General features: G+C 40.8%; 1 protein-coding gene across 8 annotated transcripts in view; it reads right to left on the bottom strand.

Annotated features, from left to right (window-relative positions):
• The window catches only part of LOC115367422 (focal adhesion kinase 1-like), a 71155-nt gene that overhangs the window by 10915 nt on the left and 36337 nt on the right, over positions 1-23903 (bottom strand). For 3 of the 8 annotated variants that reach the window (XM_030063153.1, XM_030063151.1, XM_030063147.1), the window contains 20 exons: positions 21499-21639; positions 21003-21080; positions 20396-20503; positions 18031-18148; positions 17208-17238; positions 15811-15875; positions 13239-13256; positions 10541-10597; positions 9489-9509; positions 7245-7342; positions 6495-6579; positions 6240-6340; positions 5931-6046; positions 5292-5392; positions 4577-4666; positions 4117-4321; positions 3301-3412; positions 3109-3183; positions 1018-1125; positions 102-206 (listed from right to left, as the gene is read on the bottom strand). In XM_030063153.1, the coding sequence (XP_029919013.1) occupies positions 102-206; positions 1018-1125; positions 3109-3183; positions 3301-3412; positions 4117-4321; positions 4577-4666; positions 5292-5392; positions 5931-6046; positions 6240-6340; positions 6495-6579; positions 7245-7342; positions 9489-9509; positions 10541-10597; positions 13239-13256; positions 15811-15875; positions 17208-17238; positions 18031-18148; positions 20396-20503; positions 21003-21080; positions 21499-21639 (1833 nt within the window). Of the gene's footprint in view, positions 1-101; positions 207-1017; positions 1126-3108; positions 3184-3300; positions 3413-4116; positions 4322-4576; positions 4667-5291; positions 5393-5930; positions 6047-6239; positions 6341-6494; positions 6580-7244; positions 7343-9488; positions 9510-10540; positions 10598-13238; positions 13257-15393; positions 15481-15810; positions 15876-17207; positions 17239-18030; positions 18149-20395; positions 20504-21002; positions 21081-21498; positions 21640-23903 lie in introns of all 8 variants that reach the window. The other 5 variants (XM_030063150.1, XM_030063155.1, XM_030063154.1 and 2 more) reach the window with 4 other exon arrangements.

Raw genomic sequence — 23903 nt, 5'->3', positions numbered from 1 at the left:
GGTAAGAGCCAAGAAACGAAACCTCAGAAGAGGCACCTCTGTGTTAATATGTATGTCTAAGAGTGTGTTTATGTATGTGTGTGTGTATGTGTGTGTGTTACCATGAAGCTCTCCTCCTGCTCCAGCCACCGTTGGTCATCCTCCATCTGTTGCTGTTGCATCATCAACCTCTCCTCCATCAGAGCCTGGCCGACACATCCGCCATCCTGCAGGAAATATGGCCGCTTAAAAATGCAGTCTCCCACTTTAACTAGTTACACAATTTGTGGTGCCATTATTTAGAAATTGATTTATTCGGGATTTTTTTTGTCTGGGTAAAGTGATCTGCAGGCAACAAAAGGAGAAAACAAGTTCAGAACAGCAGCCTCATCCCTTCAATTATCCTAACTGGCTGACAAAGTGATCGACTGCATTGTACCTTGACAAAAGAGCTCAATTCAAAACACTAATAAAGAAGATTGAAGGGATGACGTTGCCACTGTGATCGTTTAGCTCCCCAGACTGAGTCCTCAGGTGACCTTCTCTAAAAAAAAAAAAAAAAAAAAAAAACCAGACTATATTGTTCAAGTGGCCTGTTCTGTTTAATCAAAATTAATAATAAATGCTAAAATTTTATGCTTATGGCTTGTTTTCGAACATTAATCCAGTTTGGGTTTAACTGCCACGTGTTCAACATTTTATATCATCTGTTATTCAAATGTGATCTCCAGATTATATTCAGGGGTTTTGAAAAACAATTTTCTTTTTAAAAGTGTTCATAATTCTGTCTCTCGCGCTAACACATCTGAGCGCAGGCCACTATAATGTATTGCAATGGGACTTTGTGGAGGAATTTTAGGGGTTTTATGTGGTGTGGGTTGTGAATGGACAGCATATGAGTGCAGCTGCGGAGATTTCAAAAAGCATATAAATTGTCTTCTCTCATCATCACCATGTGGGATGACCTTTAAAAATAGAAATAAATCATATAGTGACAAGTGTGCGTTGACAAGTGTGCGTTTGTTTATGTGTGTTTACCTCCATGTTAGGACTCCACAGTGCAGTGTGTTCAGGCCTGTGCTGGTTCCAGGAATCATGGGGAGGGTAGCTACCTCCAACTCCTCCTACCCCACCATGTGCTGATGGCTGGAGGGAGGGAGAGAGAGAGAGAGAGAGACATGGAGAGAGAGAAAAAATGAGATGAATAAACAGTGCTATAAATAACTTTCTCTTGTACTTATTTCTACTTGGTGTTTATACAAGACTAATTTGCTATGAATGAATGAATTAATGGACAAACTAGTGGATGAATGAGCAAATGGACAATAAACAAATGAGTGAATAAATCAACTGATCAATCCGAGGTTCCCACTGAGGCCGTTTCTATGACATACAATTTCAATGACTTGTCAATGACTTTCCATTGCTAAGCTGGGCCAGAATTTTCCTGCTTGTTTGCTCATGTTGTTTTTCAGCTTTGAAAGGAATGTGTGAGACAAGTTGTAAAATACATTCCGGTGTTCTCCTGTAGAATATACTACAAATATTAATACTACTAAAAATAATAATGCTAACAATAACCCATCAGTTTGCATGAGACGTTGCCCTACTTTGAAACTTCTGGTCCACATGCTACCAAAATATATAGATGTTATCGTAGCTTGTGATATGATCAGGGTTGACTTAAATAACTGTTGAAACGCTGCACTCCTTTTAAGGACACTGAGAGAGAGAGAGAGAGGGAAAGAGAGAGAGAGAGAGAGAGAGAGAGAGAGAGAGAGAGAGAGAGGTGCAGAGCAGCTTATTGCTCTGAGAGCTACAGATTGGGTCAGATTTGTGTGTTTGCATGTGTGAGTGGGTTTTAGCACTACAGGAAATGCCTGCTGTCTGCTTGGTTTATGAGGATAGGAATAAGGGCAGAGAAACTCTTGCTCATTTTCTCTCCCTCTGCATTTCTCTCTGTCTCTCTTTGACACATACAACACACACTCCGTATCTCTGTCTCACATCTCTATGCATCTTTAGAGCAGCAGTTCTCACTCTGGAAACTGGGAGCTCATTTTGAGATGACTTTGAGGATGAACAGGGTGATTTATAGAGCCTGATAAAATATTTTTCCAACACTGGAGGATGAAAATTTATTAGTGTCATGGACTCCACTAGAACATCAAGTCCCAGCTAGTCTGTCTGTCTCTCGCCCTGTGTGTCTTTGTGCTTCGTGTTGCTGTTGGTATCTGTGCAGCTCCCGTTGTTCCCTCCTACCTGCTTTTCTACCAGCTTGGAGCTCTTCCTGCCACTTCTCCTGCCTCACCTTCTTGCCTGCCTCCTGATCAGCTCATCATCCAATCACCTGTCTGACTGCCTGTTCTGCCACACCTGCTGCCTGGCTCGTGCCTGAAAGTGACCTTGGATTTCTGTCTCATGATTTTCTACCTCTGCCCAGTTGGACTGACTTCTGGTTTTGGATCTTGGACCGCACTGTTGCACAAACTGTCTAATCCCTTCAGTGCAGTTGCTGCTCTTAACTCCTGCCTCCAGCTTGTGATTGTGCATTTGAGTCTTTCTGAAACCGTGACAATTACTGTGGTTTTTAAGCTTCGTTATTAATACCACTCATGTGAACATGTTTTGATTTAACAATTTCTCCAGATCTTATTTTCTTGACTTCATTTGAATACTTTTGGCCACTGTCATGTTAACCCTGATATATGCTGACTCTAATTTTAAGCAGTCTTAATCAGCGAAGCCATTTCATATATTAAAAAAAAAAAAAAAAAAAAACAGGGTCCAAAACCACAGAAACCGTGCAGTTGTATGCATGCTTGCATTGTAAAACAATATTGCTCGATGATTCTGCAAACATTTTTGCATAGTTCCAGATTTTCAAAAACTTGGATTTTTCTTTTTTTTTTCTTTTTTTTTCAACATATTTTCTGACCTGTGTACAACCCCTTTGTGAAATTAATATTTGCAGCTTCTTATATTTGAGCAATAATTAATAAGGGATCTTGGGGAGTCTTGACTTTCCCCATTGCCATCTATACAGCTTCATGCTGGTGTTGTCTACATCTTATGCAAACCCATGGGAAAACCCTGCTGCAGAGTAGATAGAAGAGCTCTGTGTGTTACCGGGTAGTGGTTGTGCTGGGGGCTGGGGAAGAAGCCTTCACTGGAACGGGGGCTGGGGTAGCCTGGTCTACTGGGCTAGAAACAGAAACACAGTTTCTTTGTTAAACAGCCATGCAAATTACAAGTAATTAAAATACAAAAAATGTGTGTGCATGTGGGAGGGTTAATTCATGGTCATTCATTCAGTCTTACTTTAGGCGGTGCTTCATCAGACCCTCCAGAGTCCCAGGACACAGTGACTTGTCTCCTCATCTCCATTCGAAGTCTCTCCTCTTGTTGAAGCTTCTCTTCCTCGAGGATGGTACTGCACAAATGAAACATAACATTATTAGCCAAATCTACCCTCAGAACTGGCACATGTAGCCTTCTTCCAAGAGTGCATTAACTTTTGAGGTAATATGTGTAATATTTTAACATCTGTAAAGCATAACCATTAGTATAGAGACTGAACAAATGAGACCATCACCTTGAAAAATTGTCAGTCCCTGTTGGCCTCTAAACTGCAATTTACATTGTTACATTGTGCTAAGGGAAACTGCTTTACTGCATAAGAATAGGGTTGTATTCTTCAAGCGCCAATCATAATCAGGACTGAGCCATATGGACATAATTAATATCACAAGAATCATGGAATTATTTTGATACATAACATCTGCTAACATGCAAAATCACATAAGTAATAAAACTCATCATCACACTGGAATGCATGATAAAACATGAAAATCTGTCATTTTCAAAAAAAATATCTCTGTCAAATGTAAAAGTTTTTTTTATCATTAATTAGACTTAATTTTAATTTGCTGTCATCATTTCACCACAATACTGAAAGACATTATATTATTTCTAATTATTGCAGAGCCTGTATCATTTAGTTTGACAGTAATGTAGTGAAAGGCGAAAAAAGTTTTTAACAATCTTTTATGCACCTTGGTGTCATGACAATGTATCCAGAAAATCAGCACTAACACACACACACACACACACACACACACACACACACACACACACCTGAGCTGTGTTTTCAGTTCAGTGAATCGTGGCCGCTTGCTGGGATCATAAGACCAGCACTTGGTCATCAAACTGTAGAGGGTGGGCGGGCACTGGGGGGGCATAGCCAATCGCTCGCCATTCTCTATCCTGCCAATCACATCGTTGTTCTTCACCCCTTGGAAAGGCTTGATGCCGTACATCAAGATCTCCCACATGCATACACCTGCAGACAGAGCATGAAAGGGAGGGCATTTGTATCAGACAAATTAAAGGTGAATCTCAAATATTCACACACGTCATCTACATGCATTTGAGTTACAGTGGTTCACCCTCATTACAGAGGATATAGACAGAGGATGTAAACACTAATCTGTACTGGTTCGAGTCAAAGCACGAGTCAAGAGTTCACACACACACACACACACACACACACACACACACACACACACACACACACACACTTGTCAGTGTAACTTACCAAACATCCAGACATCGCTGGCAGAGGTGAATCTTCTGAAGTTGATGGATTCAGGAGCCATCCACTTGATAGGCAGTTTTCCTTTAGAGGCTGACACACACGTAAATAAATACAGCGCTTGAATAAAGTATTGCATATGGAGCAATCTACATTACACTGGTTAGGCAATAGTTAGTTTGCTAGTGAATTCAGCATCCATTTGGTGAGTATTTTGATTTGTATTTTAACTCATTTTATTAGAGAGCGAGAGAAGACTTTCTTTTTATTAGTCATGTGAAAGACCTAACAGTCATCGCTGACTGTAACAATGAAATCAGCAGGAACAGAGAGCCAAAGGCAGAGAAATAAGCTGCAGTAGCCCGATGTAACCAGCAGATGGTGATAAATCATTAGCAGCTCGAAAAGACACGACTGAGGAAAAGTTAGTGAGGCTTGTAAGACAGACTGGTGTCAAGTCAGCACCCCTCAAACTAAAAAAAGAGCAGTACAGCAAAAGAAGGAGCCTGCAGGAAACCTACTACTTTCACTTTTAGACAGTGACTGGTGACAGTGTGGAGGGTTATATGAGGACAGGAAGGTGCTGAAGACTCCCTCTTGGATAAAGTTGAAATATGGGATATTCTATGAATTCTGCCATGCCAAAGTCTCCTGGTGTAACACCAAGTTAAGCACAGAGTGTGTGTATATGTGTGTGTGTCTCTGTTTGTATCATTACCTTTATAGTAAGAGCTGTCCTCCATGTATCGTGACAGACCAAAGTCTCCCAGCATCACACAATCTACCGAGGAGACCAACACATTTCGTGCTGCTATGTCCCTGGAAGTCAATATTTGGTTGTAGTTAGGTTACTGTCACACATAATGAAGCTAAAAAAACAAACAAACTCCTAAATAGCTTAATAACCCTAATAATCACGGGTTATAGTTTCCATTCTCACCAGGCCATGGATGCTAACACTAGCTTGTAATCTTAGTTCCTAAGTTTCAAGGCATCCATCAAACGGCCTGAGAGATGTATTGTGCAATGTTAACAACAACAGTGATTACAATCAAAATATAATAAACAAACAATGGTCGCAATAACTAATTGACACAGTGGTCAAAAAGCAATATCATGTCATCATACCAAAGCAATATGACATTATACCAAAAGTCCATATAAACCAGTAGACTCCCATAGGCTCCTTGGTTTGTATTAAATATAATCACTGATATGATGAGAAAAAAACGTCAAACAAAAATATGCTATTATATCATATGGTAAGCAGATCCCCTGAGAGAGGTCTATCCAGGTTTGCTGGAGATAAGTGTGTGTGTGTGTGTGTGTGTGTGTGTGTGTGTGTGTGTGTGTGTACCTGTGTACAAAGCGTTTGCTCTCCAGATAGGCCAGTGCTGTGCTGAGCTGGTAGGCAAACAGAATGAGAGTTGCCAGGTCCAGACTGTACTTCCTCACCTGGAGGAACGAACGCAACTGTGGAGCCAGACAGAGGGACAGATGAGATGGGATAGAGGGTGGAGGGGTCAGAGAGTGATAATGAAGAGGTCGTAGGAAAAGAAACAGAATGGAATAGGAGTATGTGGAGTTGAAAGGGATGAAATGTCAATAAATGCCATGACGATGACAGAAAGATTAACATTCTCTCATCCATACAGTCTCAAGGTACCTCTCCAAGAGTGCAGAGCTCCATGATTATCCACACAGGGTTTTCTGTGATGACGCCAATCAGCTTAACGATGTGGGGGTGGTCAAACTGACGCATGGTCACTGCAGAGAGGAAAACACACACATTAAGACACTTAGTGTATATGTAAACATGTTGGTGGCAAGAAGGACAGGGAGATGGGGTGATGGGTAGCATGTAATAACCATGCACATCATTATATACACACATAAGCACAAACACACAGGGTGGTCTTACATGCTTCTTGTAGGAATTTCTCTCTGACACTGTCAGATGTGCAGTTCTTACAGGTCTTAATGGCCACAGAGAGGGGTGGCTTGTCCTGTAAAAAACACAACAACAAGGTCAGCATTCAGCAGGATATGAATAAAACCATTCTCATCATAAGCAGCAGGTAATCTCATATTTGAACTTGATCTGTGGAAGCAGAACAGGGACAGTCTTTCTTCGTATTTTTTATATTACTTTAGCCAATACAGTAGACAATAAAGTGACTGTTAGATGGAGGAGTACTTGAAAGTCAATGTAGTCTCTTTTTACTGACTGAAAAGTAGAGTGATATCAGATACTATCCACTGCAGTAAAATGCAAATGCAGTAAATTATGCCATCTTTTTATCTAAAGGTGACCAAACTTTTGCCAACAGGGCCCCTACACAATGTCTGAAAATCTCTGGCTGGCCAATCCAGAATCATGTCTTAAAACACAGTTTAATGGAAAGTCCTTTTCTAAATTCTTGATTTTATCACTTTATTTTGATTTATGGCGAACATTTTTATGTATCTTACCTTTTCAGAAAATTTTATCTTTCTTTCTCTCCATTTTATTCTGCAGATACTATGTTTTGCAAAGCTTATTATCATTTAATCTGACCATTTTAAAATATGCACTAATGCATTTTCTATTTGGCTGGCAGTGAATGATGATGTTGTGTGTGTAAAAAGTCTATCTTTTTGTGTGTGTGTATGTGTGTGTAGTTGTACATACTGGGCTGGTATACACTCCTTGGTGTACATCTCCAAACTGACCCTCTCCTATGCAGCGCCCCAGCTCTATCCTCTCCCTTTGGATCTCATAGTCCCGTGCTGTGAGAGCAAAGATGAGCAGGACATGAAAGTGGAGCAAAGAAGAGAGGGAGAGAGGAGGATAAGATTTACCTGCTGTTTTTCTCATCCAGGTTTTTCAGAAAGGCCGATCACATGAGACAGGCTTTCTCTGAGCACACCAGGGCCAAACAGTATTTGAAAGTAATTGTCAATGTTTCAGCCTACTTGGAGTATCACATAGATTAGGTTTACCAGATTGTATCAGGTAATTTGTCAATCAGTGACAAGTAAATAAAACATACATAACACTTTCCTATTACAGTCTGTCTTTCTGGCACACAAAATATTTCCCTTTGTGGTAAACTCCACCCATTGGCAATAGACTAGTGGGCTGAAACAAAATACACACAAATACATTTTGACCCAGATTTTTCCTCTGAAAGAGGTCATGTGCAAATTCCCTTATCCCAATACCTCTTACTTGACAAACATAGTCTTAGCATGCACATCGCACCACAGAATGACACAAACACCAACATCACCCTAATTAAGAAGGACATGAACAGTTCAAGCACAATCAGAGTGTTTACATGCACCTCACTAACCCATTAACAAACAAGACCCTGAAAAATTATTCACTCTTTCATTAGACCATAATATTTAATTCAGCATCCATTGCTGGCATTTCTCTCATAATCAAAATAAGCTTTCATCACAAACAAGAAGCTTGGGATTTACCTACATTAGCAGAGATACTACAGTTTGTCCACTTCTGCTGTTTTGTTGTTGTTGTTCTTTTTGTGAACTCAGTTTTTTTGATAATACTCAGGATGTTCTGTTTATTCATGTTCGATGGGATGCTGGTAAATGGGCTATAAGGAGACAGATGAACAGCTTTTTCTGATTAAAATCCTTATGAGGGCTAAGAGCTAAAATCTGGGGTACTTTGTGCATGTAAACATTAACAATCAGTGTCCAAACACTTTGCATGGTAGAGTAATCAACCTAGAAAGCAAATGAGTAATTGCTTTTATATGCAGAAGGACCTCACCACACCACATAAGGGTGGAGGTGGGTCTTTCCAGTGAAATGTTCAAATTACCCCAAAGAAAACTGAGATGCTGGCGCCAAACTACATTAAAGGATTTGAATGAAGCTGGTTCACGTTTCACAATGCATTATCAATATTTTTGTACTGGTCCCAAGGTCAGGAAACCTTTTCTACCTTTTCTATGGGGATAAATGCCAGCTGTCAGCGGGAATAAGAATGAATGGAGATTCATGCCAAATACTGACACTTTGAAACGCCCACTGCAAAAGTTGACTGGCCTGAGGTTTAGCTGAACAATGTTCTGCTGTCTGACTAAACCACCAGAATAAAAACAATAATAATGAACAAAAGCTTCACAGATAACAATAGTTTAATCAACAAGTTCAGCAACACAACATAAACCATTCCATAATAATAATCGACTGCAATAAATTTCATTCTGCAATTTACTGCAGTTAATAAATAATCATTTCACACAGCAGAGGACAAGATCCACAATGGACTAAACAAAAAAAAAAAAGCAATAACAGCAGGATGATAAATCAATACAATGAAAAACGTCATGAGATCATAACCAAAAAGATGACAAAATGACAACCAAACCGAAAACACAATTCAAATACTGTCAGGCTGTTCAGCTGAAGAGGTCTAGAGAGGCATGTTTTTGTTCATAAACACTGATTGAACTGTCACATATTACACCAATAATATTCAGGTTTTGTTTTGTTCTGTTTTGATTTTTGAGTGGGTTTTCCCTTTTTAATTCCAAGACCAGAGCTGAAGGACCTGGGCTGAACAAAAACAACACCAACAACCACAAGTCAACACCACAACAACAAAAATGGATATGAGATACCTTGAGTCTTTGAATGCCTCTTTCACAAATAATGGCTCCTGTGCCCTAACACACTTGTTAGCATTTCTCATAGAAGCAAATGAGCATTAGGTGCAAGTTAAAAAACTGCTTTTACCTAGTTGCAGCTACATGCGCTCATATGTTTGGAAGAGAAATGAGATGTTCCTTGATTAACTGAAGCTTGCAACGTGTTAGGACGACGAGCAAAGAAAAACAAAAATCTCAAGGTATCCCTTTAAGCAGGACAGACTGAGAGAGAGGGGGTGGAGGAGTTTTACCTTCTACTACTCCATAGCCCACTGTGTTGGCGTTGGGAGAAAGAGGAAGAAGGAGAGAGGAAGAGAAAGAGAGAGAGGGGGAGAGCCAGACAACTGCTTTAAGATTGAGAATAGCTTGAGAACAGCTCAGAAAAAACACTCAGCTGGACACACAGACACAGACATGGGAGGCTTCAGAAGCACTGCCAATCTGTCTTTCATCTTGACCCGGTGTTGAATAAATGTATGAATAGCTGAGCTGATACTGAGATCCGATTCTAGGCCTTTGAGTTTAGAAATGTCTCGCTTCAACACATGTGTAAACAGAGACGCAGACACACACACACACACACACACAGAGGAGGAAAATACGTCAAGAGACTGCAGTCTGTTTAGAGGAATTGAAAGAAAAAGACAGAGAATGACAGGCTGACAAAAAAGATCAAGGGAGGGAGACAGACAGAAATAACCAAATACAAAAGCAAGACGGAGGTAGAGAGAGAGGGAGACAGACTGTGGGACAAAAGGAGGAAAGGAGAGCACGGCCGATTCTGAGAAAGCCACGCAATCAAACACAAGATCTGATCAAATCTGTCTAGATCAAAAGCATCTGCACACTGAGGTAAAGTTTCCATCTCTAACAGGCTGCTGGTCAAACTGTTCAGGCAGAAGCAGTGAACTAACGCTTCCAAGATTTAAACGGTTCTCACCGGACAAGATGAATGGATTGTTGTGTTTTTGCTGGTCTGGCTCTCTGCAAGTGTATCCACTGTCTTTATAACCTGGTCAAACTAGCATAACCTTGATTAACCCTCATCTAACCCAATCTGCCCTCATCTATTCATTCAGATGTTCCCTGCATGTGTGAGCTGCCTGTTTCTTGGAAAAGTTTCACACCAGAATCAACTCAATCAGGGTGGATGTCTTGAGAAAAGAATAACAGTGAAGCGGTCTGTTATTCTTTTGCTCCTGTGCTGACAGTAAATGTTGACTCTAGCAGGGAAACAAAGGCTGATTTCTTTAGTACAAATTACCATGGCTGCAGTTCAAAGAAGACAGAAGAAGGTACTTACTGGAGGGCATGGTGTATGTGTCCTCTTCATCAACTATCTCAGCATAGTCGTCAGTCTCTGCAAGATCAGACACATAAAAATAAACACATGTACGCACAGAAAGAAAAAAGTAACCCTGTTACATACGCACACATAATTGAGTCTAAAATATCACGCACATGTACACAAAGAGGTCAACCACTTTACTCTCTGTCCTCCATGATGCCGGGCCCTCAACACACACACAGAACACACACATGTAGCCGCAGCTAACTGAAATAATGCATGCGGCTAGGTCCCAAAGTTCGACAAGTTCTGCACAGAGCAACACCCACGTAGCTCTCTCTCTCTCTCTCTCTCTCTCTCTCTCTCTCTCTATAGACACACACACACACTTGGTGGTGAGTGTCAGCTGAGCATGTGTTGTGCATATCTGTCTGTCTGTGTGAGAGCAGCTGGGCTGCAGGGAGTAACGGTGGTAGTGTGAGAGGAAAGAGCGAGAAAGAGAAAGGAAAAAAGGCAGGCAGAGCGGTCAAGAGACACAAAGATAAAGAGAAAGACAGAGCCAGGAAGAAAGAAAGAAAGAAAGAAAGAAAGAAAGAAAGAGCAGCCTGTCCTATAAACAGAGAAGAGACAGAAAGACAGAGAGGACAGGCGGGGGAGAGAGAGAGAGAGAGATATGGCCAGAATTATGGAGGAAAGGAAAGAAATAGTGAGTCTGTCATGTAACCAGATGGTGGTGTTTAGAATAAAATCTGTGTAGAATCAGACAGATAGAGAGAGGCAGAGGCAGAGAGAGAGGGAGAGGGAAGGAGAGAGAGAGGGGAAGATGGATAGAGTCTATTCTGGCCAGATGGTAGTGTTTAAAATAAAAGCTGTGTGCAGACTCAGCTGTTGGAAACTGAGTGAAACATCTGCTGTCCTCAGTGTTGCCCTCATCGTTCTGCTCAGGATTCATCAGGTTGTGTGGGAATCTATCAGCAATCTTTCTCTAAAACGTTTAGCTCGTTTTCTTCACCAGGCTTCTCAAAAGCCTGACTTTTAGCAAGCAGGTTAGATGTCAGTGCAAGCCAAGTGAGGTGTCATTGTAAAGTAGACTGATGGTCCGTAGCCAGCTAACCTGCAGGAATTTAGGGAGGCTTAACAAAACATTTTAGGTGAAATATAAAGTAAATATAAAAAGGTTAGAAAACTACTACTGCTGCTACTTTAGCCTGACCGACAGTATGTAAAAAAAAACTTTTAGGTCATAAACAACTTGATTAAAAATAGCATGTGTTACATACAAGAAGTCGTGAAGCTTTTATCAACGCGGGCACAACCTCTAAACACATTTGTAATGCATGATGTATGTTTCCAATGAGCTCTTGGAGGAAAGGAGAGTTTTCATGCACCTCTGAAAAAAAAAAAAAAGTCTTCAAAGGAGATGGGCCAAAGCAAAAGTCATCGTAAAGGGGAAAGTATGTCTGCTAACTCTTTTGCTGCTTCCAAAATGTGTTTTATTGAATTAACTGGTAATGACCAACGTTATATTCCGACCAAAGGTGGTCTTCATCAGTCATGGTTCACGTGATAAAACACATTTTGGCAGCGGCGACACAGAAAGCAGACCTCTCACTTTTTTTCGACAGAGTTTTGCTCCAGCTCAGCTTACACTGCAGATCAAAAAGGATGAATCTTTTTATGACTTTTGCAAACAGTCTACCGCACTCGGCGCTGTCAAATCTGCAGCCTAAAAGGTTTTAGTTGCACATAATAAGACAAGGAAATCTTTTCATACAGATGTTAGTTTGTAATGTGAAGCCCATTGTTTGTATTGCTGCATATTTACTCCCATGTGGTCAGGGATTTGTTCTGAAGAATCAACTGTTCCTAACTTTGACTGGTCTAGCGCTGTCTCTCTCTGCTCTCACTGGAGGGAAAATGTGTTTGTGTGTATCTATGTGCATTGCATGTGTGTGTGTGTGTGTGTGTGTGTGTGTGTGCGTGCGCGCTTGTGTGTGCGCTTTAGCTAGCCCGTTATAGCCAGGAATGCAGCTGCTGTTGAATCCAGCAAACCTCTCCCTACTCTGTGTGTCTGTATCTGGCTGGGCTTGTGTGTGTGTGTGTGTGTACATATGTGTGTGTGTGTGTGTGTGTGTGTGTGTGTATGCATGTGTTTTGTGTTTTGTGTAAGTGTGTGTATGTATGTGTGTGTATGTGTGTGTGTGTGAAGCCACTTTGTGGAGAGAGAGAGGGTTGGAGCAGCGCCCTTAAAGAGGAATACCATTTAATTTAAGAATTCACTTTCTGCGTGCTATTCTTGTGGACGAGCGCAGACATATTTCAAAGTTGAAATTCAGTGGTGCTCCACTTTAAAAAGCACAGACAGGCACAGATATCCTCACACACACACAAAAACTTCATACAACATAATACCACATTAGTAAACTACTCTAACTGATCATACATGTTAAAACTATTTGTATTTATGCTTCCAATCACTGAATTCAGCTGAAAAATAATGATTTTTCACCTCTGAATCATTTCAATCATATGGTATTTGCATGTTACACTGAAAGGTCATTGAAATGAAAGCATGCATGCACATGTCTCACACACCCATCCAATAACCTACACACACACACACACTACCTGTCCCAGCAGAGTGAAGTGTGTTACAGTGGAGGGAAGACAAGAAAGGAACAATGTAGAGGATTAATAAACAACAAAACTTTACCATCCCCACTAAGATCCTCTGCAGGGTCCAGGAGAACATGCAGGAGACAGGACAGGAGAGGAGGCAGGGGCAGAGTGAAGAGAGAGCGACAATGAGAGGGAGAGAAAAGCAGGAGAGAGCAGAGAGGAGAGGGAGAGAGAGAGGGGGAGAGAGGAGAAATTAGCTCATGTAAAGCTGTGAAATAATGGTGGTTTAACAGGAGTTCAGCCACAGAGCCAAACACACAACAAGCAGTTAGTTAGAAACCATTAAAAAGCTGAGTATAAACAGCTCCTCTTAATACTGTGCAAACAGATGAGAGTAAAATCACCAAGTGACAGAAAACAGCAACAATACAAAGCTAGACATGTAGCAGCGCCTGTGTTCAGTATGGTTTGAATGTGGTACTTTGAAATATTCAAGCTGTAAATATTTGTGAGTAGGAAAGTGAATGGAGACAGCGTGGACAGCACACAGGAAGCAGCTGAATTTAGCATGGGACTTCTTGTAGTAAATTTTGAAACACTGAGCACGGTTGGATCCTCACAGTAAACTTGGAAATGTATCCCTCATATGTAGAAGATGGCGTGTGGTTCCAGCATAATGCTGAGATCACAGCTGCTATTTTCTGCTAATCCAGCTCGAGTAACTTCACATCAACATTTCTCAAAACAATCTTCTTTTCAGGAGTAGCTGTCACACTGGTTGACAGCAGTAAAGGTGGAATGTCATGGTTGTAAATGTCATGTTGGAGCCGCCAGCTGAAAAGGACTGGGACTTTTTTCTTGTTTTTGACTACAAACAGCTGCTGTCCAGATCCACAGCTTTCTCCCAGCAGACTCACAAGCTACTGGCAAAGACTGGCATGGCCACAGATGGAGACGGTGTGTGGAGGACACGCTGCCTCCATCTGACTCGTTAAGTACTCCCCCCCTCCATTACAGATCCACATAGGAAGGGGATAAATGTTGGTTTAATCATGGCTAGGGACTTGAATAATTGCAGTCCAGTAATTTGCTGCTATAACACTTTATTGATCCCTGTATTCTCTTTTACTTCACCATTTGGCCACTTTGCACGGATGTCAGCTCTGCCTTTTTGAATCAACAGACATGCAGCACTGAAATTAATAACTTGAAAATACCCATTGTGATCTCAACATTACGGTATGTGCTGAACTGTGACTTGTGACTACTTTTCATTTTGTTAAACTGAGCTAAATATTCGTTTAAAAAAAAGGGAATGTAAAATTTAACTGAAAAACTCTTATTTTGGGCATGTATGCTCAGGCTATATGAATACTTGTTCTCATGAATGGGTGGTAAAGACATAAGTGCTTGTTACTGTTAGCAAGAACTACCATTAGTGCATTCTTAACATGCATAAGCCTCAAGTTTGACTGGAGATGCTTCTCAGTGAAAAAGTACAGTTCAGAGTCACTTCCATTTATTTCCCAGTCTTATTTAGACAGCACTAGCTCGGTTATATGCAGAACACCACAACACAAAACCAGTTATTGTGGTCGAAGCTTGTGTGTGTGTGTGTGTGTGTGTGTGTGTGTGTAAGCAAGTAAGTAAGCATTAGTCAAAGCAAACAGTCACTGAGGACAAAGGCAATTTAATAGAGGAACTCACTCTTAAACATTAGGCAGATTGTGACGCAGCAGATAAAAGAGATTCGGTGTAGTTATTCTTTACAGCTCACATATAAATCCAAAAACTCAACCACCATAAACCCATTTTTATCATTTCAAAACATGACTAATTCCCAAGTGGCTGCCAAAACAGAGGCATTATTTTGAACAGACAATATTCCTACAGGGTCCGGATGCTTTAAAAAAGCATAATGGAGCTAAAAAGCACCGAAGAAATTTGAGTATTACTTCATTAAACTCAGTCACACATTTTTACTGCAATTTTGGCGCATTAAACAAAAAAAAAAAATGCCCTGTGCAGAAGGCGAATTTGAATTTTAGCAACCTGAGATTTTTTGGGACACCCTCTGTATGTCTGCAATGTCTTCGACTCAAGTCTGGTGCAAAGACAAATTTGTCCTTAATGTCTTCAGATCAAAAAAAAAAAAAAAGCATGTGTGTCAAATCTTGCACTTTAATCCGCCACGCCACAATTTTGCGTACAAGCTCCTCTACTAACTAGCCAATCAGAGGCGAGGATACCACTGGGCGACGAATCAGAACAGAAGACAAAGGGGAGGAGGAAACGCCGCGCCTTGGTTGGCTTAGGGGGTGTCGATGTCGCTAGGTCTTCAGCCAATCAGGCGGGAGAGAGAACGACAGAGTGAATGGATATGAGCATTAAAAGAAGATGTGAGCAAGGAGGACTAACGTGACAGAGAGGGCAAAGAAGACAACAAAAGGCAGAAAGATGGGATGAGAGAACAAGAGAGAGGAAGTCCCAACAGAGGAGAAAAAAGTAAACAAAAAAAAAAAATCAAACGACACATAAAAGAGAGAGCGAGAAAATCACCAGGAAAGACAGAGACACAGATAGCAGCTGCATCCAGGGCAGCTATTAGAGGCTGTGCTCATCCTTCTGCATTCAATATTGTGTTTGATGAAGATCTTGTGTCTTACCTGAGACAGAGATTGTCCTCACTCCACTCCTCACTGCCTCTAACTTCTTCTCACTGTTAGACAGTCTAGAGGAGAGGAAGAGGAAAGACAAATAAATCAGACAACAATTATACAACAAGGAGGTGAACACATACACAAAGCAGAACAAAAATATCTGGGATAAACTAAAACCTCCTCCGTATACCCAAACAATGGTTTGCACAATCAGATCTAATTCAAAAATGGAAATGTGGAGAGAGATGTCATATTGTTCTGCTACTCTCGTGCATGCACATACATAAACACACAGGGTATGCTAACATGGAATAAACTCCTACTAGTATCATCAGACCAGAGAAGAATCAATCTGTGTCACTTCTTACTGTTCCACTTGTCTCTCTGTCTCTGCCTCGGTCTGTGTGTGTGTGTCAGCTGAGCTCTACTACTATTTTTACATCTCAAACTACAACTGGCAGAGAGAGAGAGAGAGTGAGAGAGAGAGAGGGAGGGAGAAGACGGCATGGAGAGCAAGGGAGGAGCGAGAGAGAGAGAGACCGAGAGAAAGAGGAGGAGACTATAACCAAATGTTTAAAAACCCTAAGTGGAAAATATTTGGCTCCTGAGCTTATCTCCTTATTTGACCAGAGAGAGAGAGAGAGAGAGAGAGAGAGAGAGAGAGAGAGAGAGAGAGAGAGAGAGAGAGAGAGTTGAAATGACCAAAAGTAAGCTTAGACCTTGTGTTAAAAAGTATGGGGAAAAAACAATGCTCAGGCTCCTGCGGTCACACATGAGCAACTAAAACGAACTCCACACTGCAAAATCTAATAAGTCTGCCAGGAGGCTCATCTCGCTGTTTCTGCAGACCGTCTCAAATAAGGCACCTGACTTTTCTTTGCATTGGGACTCTTGAATGGGTTTTGACAATATGTTCATTGAAGTGTTATGTAAAGTTCTCATCCCCATGTTAATTCCTCCCACACTGGAGACATTACTACCTGAAACCGCCTCAAAGCTGAGAGAAACCACCAACTCTAATGACAGCATGCAGCATCCAAGGCAACCAAGCAAAAGACATAAGTAACTCCTTTTAGCTTATTTTAAATGACCATTCCAGTGGTAACAGTGGACACAAACAACTTTTTCAGAGAAAACTACTGCCATTTTTTGTCTCAATAATATCAGAATAATTGTGTGGGTAAAATATCACAGGGGGACTGGTGCCGTACACCTACAAGTAAATCTCCTCTCACAGCCAACAGTACAATCTTTCTTTGAGGCACACAGATGAGTAACACTCCTGCTCTGAGTGCACAGTGTGATCTGAATGACTGACCACTGTGATATCAGACACTTTTCCTGGTAATGTAGCTTCACTTCTAACACACTAACACTGGGTGACTGATGATAATGGTACTTACTTTGGGATGGAGGGCAGCGCTCTTTCTCCCTCTAGAGGCCAAAAAAATAACACACCAGCAGGATCAGAACCACTTCAATGTACAATAAATGTTTAAGGCTTCATAGTGTATATTTACCTGCATCATGCAACCACAACAAAAATGGCAGTGCTCAAGATAGTAAACGCAACAGACTATACGTGTTATTCTATATTTGTACACTCTATGAATAATGTACTATATTTAGATTTAAAATGAAACCAGTTTGTCAGACCATATGGTCACAGCTATCGAGTGAAGTGCAGCGAGTTTCTACAAATGTTTTATTGCAGAGTGCAATGAAGGATTTATTTACTGCACTTGCATACATTTCTTTTTTAGAGTTATTTACATTTTGATCTATTTTTGGAAAGTGAGAACTGCACACAGTACCTGTATGATTCAATAGGACTGCAGTCATAGTGAATTAAGTCATAGTGAATTATGGCGTAAGTTGTTATAGGTTAGATGTTGTTATAGATGTTGACATGAGCTGAGGTTGTTAAGGGTGTGCTATGCGAAACTGCATTAAAGTGAGAACCTTTAAGACTCAACTGACAGAAAAACAAACTCACTGATAAATTGTATGCTTATTCCACAGTGTTTCTCAGTTGAGTCTAAACAGTCCGAATCTATATTTACACTTTAACGCTCATGTCCCTCGCCGTCTCCAGTAAAATATTAAGCACAAAAACGCTTTCAGAGAGTCCAGTCAAGCAGCTAATTAGTCTTTACCTGCCATATTTACATGCTATTGGACGCTTTTGCTAGGCTGGACCGAGAGGAGAGAATTACAGTTTCCCACCTTTCTGGACTCTGACAATGAAGGAATGAGTTTCCATGGAGACGAGCCGACAGTAGCCATCAATCAAGTCAGCCAAGTTCTCCGCCATTGTCAGTGATGCTGTGGTAACTGTGAGAGGCTGTACACACACACACACACACACACACACAGAGTGGAGAAGAGTAACGTCAGAGGAGAGAGTAGCAGGCATGTTACAAAGAGCCATTATCACCAAAGATGCAAAATGACACACACACACACACACACACACACACACACAAATGCACATACACATACATACACAGAGCACAGTGGGGGTTTCCAGCTGCCCCTTACGTCAGGGGAACTCCTTTTGTGCTCACACAGTTTGTGTTTGTGTGTGTGTGTGTGTGTGTGTGTGTGTGTGTGTATGTGTGTGTGCACTGTGCGCGGGTACACCCAATACTTTGAAAGGCAATCACAAAGAAAGACCCCACTCATACAGCAGTGAGCGTTATGAAACTACCTCTCCTCTGTCAGTAGAACCATTATGTGAAATCTATACATGGAAAACCTTTAGCTAATCTGTATATCTGTCTCACACTCACTCCAACACACACACGTGCAAACACACACACGCACACACGGGGTTAAGTAACAGATCTATACATAATCTTGAGCACAGATCGTTAGGGCATTAGAAGAGCCAGCGTTCGTATTGACCACCAGCTCAATAGAACTACGTCTAGTGGAGAGAGAAACAGAAAGCGCGAGACCCTGACAGAGACAGAAAGCACATGCATAACAAAGAAAATAAAAAAGTAGAAAAACCGGGGGCTCAAGTGTCTTACAGTGAATTAAGTGAAACTCTGAATCACTTCCATTTCACTGAAACCCTCATAATTCACTCTGTGCATGTGTTTAGGGTTTTTCTTTTTTTGTGCAAGATGAATAGATAAAAAATAAATAAATAGACAGACAGGCTGGTAAGTAACTGTGTATCATCTACTGTATATTCTTGACTTATTATTTTCAGAATAATGATGATGACAAAATTGTGTCTATGGCTGTTTAATTCCGCATGATGTGTCAAAAATATATTTCAAACATATTTTCAGTATTATGTGGACCAAAACATTACTACAGCGTTTGAAATGGAGTTACACTCAAATGTTCATGCTTCTCTCTATTATATGTGTTTCTCACACGTTTTGGACAAGATTTGAGTGTAACTCCATTTCTAATATTGTGATTGTGACTTTCACAGTAACGCATCAAGCATAAAGGCACAATAAGAGTTTATACTGTGACCAAAACATTATTCAAATAATTGTTGAGGCACTTAACATTAGGAAAATAATGAACATTATATGGGATTATTGGCTAAAAGCCGTCTATCATACAAATGATGGAACATGTGACATTTGCATCAAAGGGTTAAAAACTATTGCTGTTGTACCTTACATTTCTGGGTTCATTTTGATGTTTAGTTGTATGTTGTTTTTTCCTGTGGATAACTGGCCAGACATATAATGTAATGTTACATCAAGATATTAAGAGCACAGCTATAGGTTTTACAGCAGAAATGTATTCCTCTATGTAAAACATCAGCATTAAACATCAAGTTTTAGTGTCAGTCCATCTGATGTTTAGAAGATCCCTCTGCACTGACCGTATCCTCAACAGGCAACAAAGCAATGCAGCCTGATGATGTGTGTCTCTTTTAGCAGCGTATAAAACACCTTCCTCTTGAGCAGCTGTTTTGTGCTCTTACTTTTCTTGACAGGAAAGACATATTACACTATCATTTTACTCCATCTACACATCTGTGGCCCACAGAGCACACTTCTCTTGGGCCTGTCAAAAGCCATGATAGTAAATGTTTGCAATCTTTAATTCAAGTAAAAGAAGACAAGGCACTTCATCACAAAATTACTCCTGGAATGTGTTGAACATCACAGACTGATGATATATAACAGCATAAGAGTATCCACATTTGGATTTTTCCCTTTTAAAGCCAGGTGATGCAGTAACTCACAAAAACTGCCAGAATTTCAATTCCAGTTCCTCCAGAGCTGGAAAAAGCATATCGTCTGTGTTGCAGAGGAAGTAGTTTCAACTGTTAAATTAGAAAATTTCCACTATCTTCACCATTCTGGCACATGCAGCAGCAGGAGGCAGATGCTGCTTAGAGGAAATGAGTGTGGGACAGCCTGTCTTGATAACACAGTGGCAGAGCAGGCACCAAGCACCAGGGGAACGTCGAGTAAATGGAAAATTAAGTGGCTGAAATGTCACCGATTACTATTTTGAGTCCCCAAAACCCATCCAACTTTTCATATTATGTTTGAAAGCAGAAGGTTGAGAGGTTGACAGCACATCCAGACAGGGAGAGAGCGAGTCGTACCTCAGCAGCTCCTGCTACATTGACCTGCAGCATGCCTTTCCTGTCCTTCTCCTCCATGGCAGAGTACTGGATGGACTGGACTTGGGTAAAGTTAGCTAGATGGGTAGGCTGGACACACAGACAGACAAGGACACACAGAGACAGGCACACTGTAAATTAAAACATGCCGTCCAAATTATCAATATCTGTCCACCTGTCTAATCTGGCTATTGTTATGTGAATAGCAGTGCCCTGATATCACGAGTTGCTTAACAGAGAAACTTTCAAGACTGATATTTTAAAGACTCAGCCAAGTAGGGGGTTTGGTCACTCTCCATGGCTGTTGTCAGTAACTGGTGACGGTGCTAGAGAATGTGTTGTTATGTAGGGAGTTAGCTGAAGTAAAGGAGCTAGCTGAAGTAAAGTGGAAACAACTTGGCCAATACTTTTTTTTTTAATTCTAGCAAGATTAAGTGTGTCTGTCTAGGGCTAATGTAAAACCTTTACTTTCACTTTTTGCCACTTCTCATTTGTGAGTTAAATAAACTGCAAATAGAGAGGTAATTATCCATAATCTGTGTTATACCTGCCTGTGTGTTGTAGGGGAAGAGTGTTAGTAGGAACTCACCGTGGATCCTTTGTCAGTGAGGTAGCTGATCCCCTCCTCCGGCCCTATGGCTAACTCCACCTGGATCACCCAGCTAGACTGTTGGGGAGAGAGACAGAGATAGAGGTAGCAAGGTGTGGGTTGGTTTGGGAGAGGAAAAACAGGAGAAAGACAGAGAGCAGAAAGAGAACAAACAGGAGGATGCCATGAGGAAGAAGAAAGGGAGAAGATGGGGAAAAATCAGAGAAGAAAAAAAGTCAGACAGGAAAAGAAAAAGGAAAAAAGGAAAAAAAAAACTTTAAAATTAACCTTGATTTATTTATTTCTCTCTAGTGGCATAACTAATCAAAAATAACACAATCAGAACATGCTGGACTTAATTTCACCAGAAGGGGCCACCCTAACACAGCTAGCAGGCGCTGCGTTCAGAGCCCAACAGAGCAGATTAAAACAAACTAGAGTAGGGAAGATAAGGTCAGTGTAGAGCAAAGATTAGTATAAATTGAAAGATACCAACCCCAAGGGCACATTTGAAGCACTCCTTGTCGTAGCGATACACCGGTGCAAGTATCTCCAAGAACTTCAGGATGCTCTGCTCATCATTGAGGTTCGCTACCTGCTTGAAGGTTTGCTGGATCAGCTTGCGAAGAGTTTTAGCCTGCAGGGAGAGAGAATACAAGAGAGAGAATACAAGAGAGAGAAAGAAAGAGGATTTTATTTAAATTGTCACTTCACTTGATATACAGAATTAAGAGGCAGACACTGTATTAGAGATGCACTGATAGAGGCAAAGAGGACAGAAAAGAGAGGAAGTGGCTTAGACAGACATACAAGAGGAGGATATTGATTGACTGATAGTCCAGGCTAGCTCCAATCAAACTGATCTCACTACTTCATTGCAGTGGCATGCTCAGTTCAGATCAATACCTTAACAAAAGACGCGTCAATACAGTTAGTTACCACTCAATTAAACACCACACAGGACAGAAGCAGACCCTGTTCACTCATCTCTTGTGTAACTTAGATTTCTCCACGTGATACAGACCGTGGCACGACTGATTTTGAAAGTGACGGTGATGTTTTGCAACCACAGGGGAGACAGATCGGGAACTGAAGGAAAGAAAGTCCATCTTGGAGCATTTTTCTGTCATTCTCAATCCTCTCTATCCTTCATATCGATAGAAATGCCCTCACACACACACACACAGACACACACACACACACACACACACACAACCACACACACAGAGAGAGTATGTCATCTGTAATCCTCTCTATGCTTCATATATCTATGTATACCATGAACTGTAAGAAGATTATGTACATCAGAATCATATATGCCAGCACTGCTATAACTCTGAGGATGCTGCTTTGACTTACATTCATTTTCTATCTGCTGACGAGCAAATTCCTCATCCAGCCTAAACTCTTATTTCCTATATGACCCAATTTCCAAAATGAGCAGTGACAAAATGCCCCCATGCTTTAGACAAATTTTAATTTTTTCTCTTGTGAGGAAGTTCTGAAAGAAAAAAAAAAGTATGTACCCTCACTTAAACGAGAACCATTCACAGGAATACATACAAAAAAAATCCCAAGTTATAAATAACCACAGATATATTAAAATACAGATTAGAGAAGATTTAATGCTGTGCAAGCCAAGCTTAAACATTATGCTGGCTGGATTTAGACTGGGGCATTAAGGTCACCAATATAAATGGGCAATTTTACAAATATTTATGATGAAACAGCATCAACACACCTCGTTCACACTTGGCATTAACATGCATCATAGGGGATTAGAGTAGCACACATAAAATACAGGTGTAACTTCATCCAAGTTGCACTGAAGATGAACTGTAAGCTGACCGTGTGTCAGAGGTAAATAAACCAATTTTAATTTTCTTCCTGCATCCAGACAGTTCTTTGGACAGTTCTGGCTCTGGCCACAGCTTAAATCAACGTAGCTGCATAAAACAGTCACCTAAAATGGCTTCTTCCTGTGTTTCCAAAGGTTAGACAGAAGACATACAGGCCTGAGAAAAGCAATTTGTGAGGATCTATCATCTTTACTATGACGCACACCCACAGTTCTGTCAAAATGTAAACACTGGGGAGTGGACTGCAAACAGTGGACACACATTAACAGCACATGTTTAGCATGTAAGTCTTTAGTCTTTTATCAATTTATTATCTATTGTTTGATACAGTGTAGGTTTAAAAGCCTGAGTGTGTGTACTTGATTTTGGTGTTATCAAGCTCTCATTCATTCATTCATTATTTATTTATGCAGCTGGATGGACAGGGATACTACACACAAGTGCATTTTGTGTATGTGTGTGTGCGTGTGTGTGTGTGTGTGTGTGGTGTCAAAAATAGATACAGGATTACACAATACAGAATATAACGTGCTTGTGTGTATGTGTGCATGTGTGTGGGTACTCTCGATAGGATCATTGTTTTAATTCCTAGAATTCCAGCTCACACACACACACACACACACACACACACACACACACACACACACACACACACACAGACACAGATAATGTCAGTCCACAGTATCCACCCTTCCTGAGAGGAAGTCCCACTAGTGGCTATCGACCTCCCCATCGTCATGCCGAGCATCGCTGTAGCAACAGGCTGACCAGTATGTCATTCTACCGGCCAGTCACTCTTCTGCTAAAGTCACAACAGTTTTATATTTTTAATTCATGTTATTGTGAAATAAGGCACAATGTTCAAACCAACTTGGTAAGACAAAGAGTAAAGGATGATCCCATTCACTGCTTGGTTGCTTACATCATGCAGTTATTTACAGAGCAAAAGACATGTTGTTGACATGTGTATCACCTCTATCTCCAATTTGTAACCAGCCTCCAGTCTGTCTGCAGTTTTGGCTCATTAACTGCTTTTAGCCCT

Source organism: Myripristis murdjan, chromosome 11 (assembly GCF_902150065.1).
Source record: "Myripristis murdjan chromosome 11, fMyrMur1.1, whole genome shotgun sequence".
Taxonomy (NCBI): Eukaryota; Metazoa; Chordata; class Actinopteri; order Holocentriformes; family Holocentridae; genus Myripristis; species Myripristis murdjan.
This window is presented reverse-complemented; position numbering and strand designations above follow the sequence as displayed.